Source organism: Quercus lobata, chromosome 9 (assembly GCF_001633185.2).
Source record: "Quercus lobata isolate SW786 chromosome 9, ValleyOak3.0 Primary Assembly, whole genome shotgun sequence".
NCBI classification, from domain to species: Eukaryota; Viridiplantae; Streptophyta; class Magnoliopsida; order Fagales; family Fagaceae; genus Quercus; species Quercus lobata.
In genome coordinates, this window is record NC_044912.1 from 43,229,611 (window position 1) to 43,236,553 (window position 6,943).

General features: G+C 30.4%; 1 protein-coding gene across 1 annotated transcript; it reads right to left on the reverse strand.

The window, feature by feature from the left end:
• Window positions 1-3,718: 3,718 nt before the first annotated feature.
• LOC115960565 (probable glutathione S-transferase) lies at window positions 3,719-5,341 on the reverse strand. The gene is made up of 2 exons (XM_031079507.1): window positions 4,868-5,341; window positions 3,719-4,303 (listed from the first exon to the last, which is right to left on the reverse strand). Exons 1-2 carry the CDS (start codon window positions 5,177-5,179, stop codon window positions 3,944-3,946), a joined length of 672 nt encoding a protein of 223 aa, XP_030935367.1. The 5' UTR covers window positions 5,180-5,341; the 3' UTR covers window positions 3,719-3,943.
• Between the last annotated feature and the right edge of the window lie 1,602 nt (window positions 5,342-6,943).

Sequence of the window (6,943 nt, forward strand, 5' to 3'; positions counted from 1 at the left end):
TTCTTTCTTACCTTAGTCTCCGAGAGGAAGACTATTTTGGGATCCGAACATCGCACCAGATCGTGCAATGCTCAAACTGACCGGGGGTTCCCAAGCCCCCGACAGTTCCAAAACTTTATACTTATATTCTTTTATTCTTACCATCATTATTTGGCTAAGCTAAGCTTTCTTCTCCTCTTTCTTTCCCTTCTTCCTTCTCCCTTCTCCCTTCTCCTTTTTATTGCACTTAATATTACTCAAATAATTGATAGACACATTCAAATTTATATTGCCAATAGTTTTTAATTTAATTTTATATAAATTCAAATTCTCACTTCTAAAATAACTAAGTATTAACTCAAACAAAAATTTAACCAAAAATATAAGAGGGATAGAGACTACTTGTGACGGAAAACTAAAAAAATACAACATTAAAACGTATTAACCCAAAATAGATTTTAAAAAAGTACAATGATTCATCAACCTAAAGTAGAATTACAAGAGAGAGAGAGAGAGAGAGAGAGAGAGAGAGAGAGTAAACAATTTATAAAAAATAAGATGAGAATAAAAAGAGTAAAAATAAAATATATAGTAATAAATAACAAATTATCCAAGTTATGCTATATAATAGAATAATATTATATTCTTATATACTATCTTTATCATACAATAGGTTGTCATCTATGAAATCAAAGAAAAGAAAAAGGATTACAACTTAAAGTTACAAAACAAAGTCAAATCAACCTAAACTAGAGTTCTAAAGAATACAAGAATTCATTGACATAAAGTAGAGATGTGTGAAAAGAAAAAAAATCCACTAAAAAATGAAAAACAAATTGAGAGAAAGAGAGATACATAGGGCCTGTTTGGTCATAGAGTTCAAAAATTGTTGTTTAAAAAGATGTGAAAATTGTAGTTTAAAAAGTGTTGTTGAAATACGTGTTTTTAGTGTTTATAAAACAAAAAAATGTGTTTGGTATCATGGTTTAAATAACATGTTTCAGTGTTCAAAAAACATAAAAATGTGTTTGGTATGTGTGTTTGATTTTAAAAAAAAAAAAAAACTGACACCTTTGACCGAAATAAACATTTTTTTATTCAAAAAATATATTTTTAATGCCACTGGGACTGTATGGGTGAGATTGAGGAGACAATACAACTTTTGATGTCTGACCAGGTGGGCCATACAATGTTCAAGATAATTACACAATTGCCACTGAAACACTAGTTTTTGCTGTTTAAAAATAGGCCGGAGATGATTTCAAAAATATCATTTTAAACACTGATTTTTGAACACTGTTTTCCAAACAATCCCTGAATAGGAATGACATACCAAACGCCTTTTTTGTTTTTTTTGTTTTTGGACACTAGTGTTCAATGTTTAAACACTGAACACTAATGTTTAAACTGACAAACCAAACGCGCTCATAAACTTTTATGTGTGGGAAAACTATGCATAAAATGAGAGAGAGAATTGAAAATTTAAAGTAAGAGAATAAGAATAAGAAGAGCAAAAAATAAATGAAGATAAAAGGATAGAGAAAGAGTGCAATTAAGGTAATTAGTAGTGAGGAGATGAAACTGTAAAGGGGAGGGAGAAGTGTTTGAAAAAAATGTAACAATAAGTTAAGAAAATTAATAAGAAGAGAAAGAGTTATAAAGAGAAAGAGAGAAAGAGTTGGAAGAAAGTAGATGATGTGGCCGCTGATGTGGTTCAACAAAAACGTAGTAACAACAAATGTCAATTTCAGTTTTTAGATATACTAGTCCATAACCCGTGCAATGCATGGGAATAGTACTAGATTAGTTTTAAGAAAAAAAAATGTTTTTATTTATTTATTAGTCATTTGTGGGAAGGAATAAGAGACATAATGTTTTGTCTCTAGTTTAGTTTTTGTTGTATATATGGATATATACAAGATAAGTTGTAATATATATACCAAAAGGTACCAATTGATAGGTCATAACTATTTAAATTAGATATACCAAAAGGTGCTATTGAACAAAAAGGTGCTTATTGGCCAAAAATGTGTCTATTGAACGAAAAAGTGTCTATTGACTGAAAATGCGTTTATTGAACGAAAACTACTTATTGAACAAAAATGTGCCTATTGATTGAAAATGTAACCATTGAATGAAAAGATGACTATTGACCGAAAATGTACTTATTGAATGAAAACGTGTCTATTGACTGAAAATGTGTCTATTGAATTAAAATGTACCTATTGACTGAAAATGTGCCTATTGAATGAAAATGTATTTGTTGAAGAGTTATAATCCTTTGCGTATAAATAGTAGTTCATATTCATTTGATAATTTTTTCTCAACTTTTTCTCTTTCATCTTTCTTAAAAACACAAAAAAATTATGAGTCTTCTCCAAAATTACTATTTGTAAGTCGTTTTTTTTTTTTTTTTTTTTTTTTTTTGGAGTTAAATAGTGAAAAAGTCTAGGAATCAAGCCACACCAACGATAGCAACAATAACACTGAACAATTTCTTCATTTGGTAACTTCTTCTCAAATTCTTCTCTTTCATCTTTCTTAGAAACATAAGAAACCTGTACGTCTTCTCCAAAATTACTATTTGTAGGTTGGTTTTTTTGTTAAATAGTGAAAAGATCCAAGAATCAAGCCACACCAACAGTAGCAACAATAATACTGAATGATATCTTTATATGTCTTACGAATACTATTTGATGAGTCAAAAAATAACATAGGATCGTCATTTCATGTGAATGATGACCTAAAGGAGCGTTACACATTTATTGCGCGCGTTTATGATGAAACGTAATGGACGAAGCAATGGTAACAAGTAAGCTATGTGCTTTAGAGCTGTCATTGATGACATACTAGCTGTTGCTCATAAATGCTGAGATTCATTATCCATAAAGACAGGAAAACAATTATAAAAAAAAGGAACAACATAATCTAAAGGTACACACAAATACTCAACCAAAAAACCACTCCAAATCATGTTTCTCTTTAACCATTTTCTACCTGTCTGACTTAAGCATTGGAGTATTTCTGGCAAACACCACACTAGTGTATTACACTTCTTTCCCAAGATTTCTTGTAGGTTTTCACTGGGGACATGACCAACCTCGGGATCGTCCATCTAGTGAGACGAGGTCCTCAACTTGGTGATTTTTCACATCATCACTATTCTTATCAGATTTCTCATTTTTTTTTCATTATGCCTTACCAATGTCTTTCTTCTCAATGATATTTTTTTGTTTTAATATATACATCTTATGTGAAACGATGAGTAGATATTAAAACTTAATGGGTAAAATGAAAGAGCATAACTATTCGGTATTTTAAAATGTATACGTGGCATAAATTTATAAAGGCATGTGGCATAATAAAGGGTGATCAACAAAAAGTCAAACGTTTCATTTTTATATTATATAGAGATATATAGATTTCTATATAACACAACACATTCACGTCATCTAATTTTTTTTTCTTTCCCAAAAAAAAAAAAAAATGTAATCTAATTTTCAATCAAAATTCTAGATCTTTAATTGAGGGAGGAAGATGTTAGTACTCTAAATAAATCGGAATATTCATGTCATGCAAGGTTTTTTATTTATATTTTTTTGAGTGGTAAAACTTTCGAGCAGTGGCATTCCTGAGGTCATTTCTGTAACGTAAATGCGCTAAGAGACCTGGAGCCTATAGCGGAAATGACCAAGATGTGTTTCTAGAATCTAGACTAGTTGAATTTTATGAAGGAAAATAGGTTGAATTTTATAACTTTCAAATTGAAAAAAATCAATAATTGCAAGCCTCTACTTGTAGCATTATACATCTAGTAAATTACCAGTCACACTGCCATGTCTTTTGCACTCAGACACACAAACTTATTTGTAGAATAACATATCTTGAGATTTAGATTCAGAGAATGAGAGCACACAAGCTGTTGAATTGCAGACCAAGCTGATGCGAGTAGTGTTTAATATGTTTATGATGCTGCTGAGGACATCAAGTGTTCTCTTCGCCATTTGAAATATGTCAACAGCTCATTGCGATCGCGAAGGCTTTCTTTAATGGCTGGAATTTCATTGAAGTTTTTGATCCATGCCTGTAAGCGAGGGAAGCTATCAGCTTCCAACACTTTGACCCCAGCTGCTTCTTGAAAGATTTCCAGCAAGCAAGCTATCCATCCAAACGCTAAGTCAGCCAGTCCTATGTCACTGCCACCGAAAAACTTCTTCTCTCCAAGACCATGTGCTTCTAGGATTCCCAGAAGTTCTTTCACTTCTTCTGTTGCTTTCACTTGTTCTTGTCCACCAGTTATAAAGAAGCCAAACAAGTTGTTGGTCTAAATCACTCAAAAAGTATCCAATTAGAGCGGGTAACATCTCCATCTTATTATCTAAGTCTAGAAAAAATGTTCAAAGTTTGTTTTTGTTCAGTTTATAATAGTTAGATTAATCAAATTTATGTGAGTTCTGGTTAATTTAACAGTAAAATATTTTCTCTTCTAATAAGAAATTTAGGTTTGAATTCTGCCTATATATACTAAAAATCAATGTCTAAAAATTATTACAGAATTGATACTATAAATTTAAATCCTATCATATCATGTTTATATAAACAAATAAAAAATCAAATATACCAAAAAGAAAAAGAAAAAGAAAAGACAATCACCCTTTTTTATTCTCCTCTTATTTTTTCATCTTTAGTTAATTGACATTTACAAATCAAGCAAATACTTTTAAACTTTCACATGTATAAATGAAAAGTTAAAAAAAAATACTAACAATTAAGGAGAACAAATTTGTTGGTGAAATTATATCAAAAAAAAAAAAAAAAAAAAGGTTGTAGGTCTGATTTTATGCAATGCAAGAATAAACATAATAATTAATTAGTGATGCATAATTACCTTATCCTCTCCAAACTTTGCCCAGAACTGAGCCACAGCTCTCTCATGAGGATCATCTGGAAGCAAGGGGTTCTGTGGCCAAGTCTCATCAATGTACTCGAGGATGACAATGGATTCTGTGATGGGTTTTCCACCATGAATAAGTACAGGAACCTTCTTATGGACTGGGTTGTACTTCAAAAGCATATCACTCTTTTTGAATATTACATCCTGTTCTACATATTCATATTTGATACCCTTGAGTTTCAGTGCCCATATAACTCGATGAACATATAGACTTGGCCAGAATCCAAGTAGCTTTACTTCTTCCATGGATAGATTTTCTTAATTTTCTTCCAACGTTGTGGGGAAGGGAGGCCTTATCTACTTTTTTCTGCTCCTGCCAAGTTGGTACTCTAGCATAGTTAAACAGTTGGACTGATCTTTTGCAATCAAAATGATGAGCCTGCTTAGATTGACTTCCTTTGCTTTGAATTGTATACAACTTGGAGTAAAGGGAAGTAGATAATGTGGGCCATGTGGCTCACATTATTGGCTTTAAAAAAAAAAAATTCATTTTTTATTTTTATTTTATTAACATGATGGGCTCTTTTCCCATGTGAGATTCTCAGACCCTAGATTAGGATAAAATTTGTTTTTATTAAAGAGGTTGCCATGTTTGACTCCACTTAGATAGGTCCAATATAGTGTAAACAGATATATTTGATCATGTATGTTAATCAAATAAAAAAATATATATCCTCCGCCCTTTCCTTCATTGACTTGATACATCTGAATGGCTGCTTAGTGTTGTTTGTTACAACTTTCAGCTTTTTGTTTTTTTGTTTAAACTTTTTTTCATAGATCTAACTTTAGTTTTTTTTTAAATAAGCTAATTTTTAATTTTTTTTGTTCTACGTATTATAAATAAATTATTAAATAAACTGTATTTAAATGCATTAATTTCATGGTGCATAAGAAGCAAGCATGGAAGATATAGATCCTATCAATTAACAAAGTATTTATTTTTTTAATTTATAACTTGAGATTTTTGGAAGAGGGATCCAACAGCTAAGTGAGATGACAATAGAAAATTCGAGCTTAAATCCAATTTTTTTTTTTTCATTTATTTATTCTATTCTATTTTCTTGGAAATTAGTATTTTGATTTTCTGAACAAGGTACTTGAATTCAATTTTTAAAAAAAAAAAAAAAAAAAAACTTGAATGCAGGCGGCATGTATACCAGATCCGAACTTAATCGAAGAAAGAATCTTGATTGGCCCAAGAAATATAAAAGTATGTGCTAGAAATGGGCTAAAACCAATTGGCCCAAAAACCAAGCCCAATAACTTAAATGGGCACAACATGCCCTCAAGTTCAAACTAGTACATTTGCTGCTTCGGTTGATAATGTGGAGAACTTCTATTCAATATTTCAATCTTGGAACAACATGCAGATTCAAGTTGTTTGTTTCATTGCATCCGGGCTCATCTCCACTTCTTGATCTCTCTTAAATATATATATATTTTTTTTTTCATTCAATTTCTTGATAATTTGTTTTGTCATTTGGTTTTCGGTTTTTGCTTAAGTAGTTCTTTTTAATTTTATTTATTTTTTTATATTTAACATTTAAGAAAAATGTTAGTTTTGTACTACTATTACAAGGTCTAGCAAGGATAAAGTTTCTGTTCAGTGTCCTATAGTTCACTAGATCTAAAGAGGATACGAGACTAACATGTTTTTTAAATTGGATTCAAAATTGGACATGAGTCATATCTAAATTACATTCACTGTTTCAATGCATTGAACATGAGTCATACCTGTCTACCAATATTGTTATTTATGATTCATGAATTAGAAAGAAAGAATTATTAATTTTTATTTTAAAATTATTAATTTTTCAAATTAAATTTTATTAAAATATACTAATAAAGTAGTCACATGCATTTTTAGTCCTCACAATTTATAGAATGATCATTTTGTCTATTATGATATCTCAGGAACATGTGGGTTTCAGTTAACATAATTAGTGAAATCACTTGTTGTCGAATAAGGGATTTGAAGTTTGATCCTCACCTATATCAAAAACTAATTGG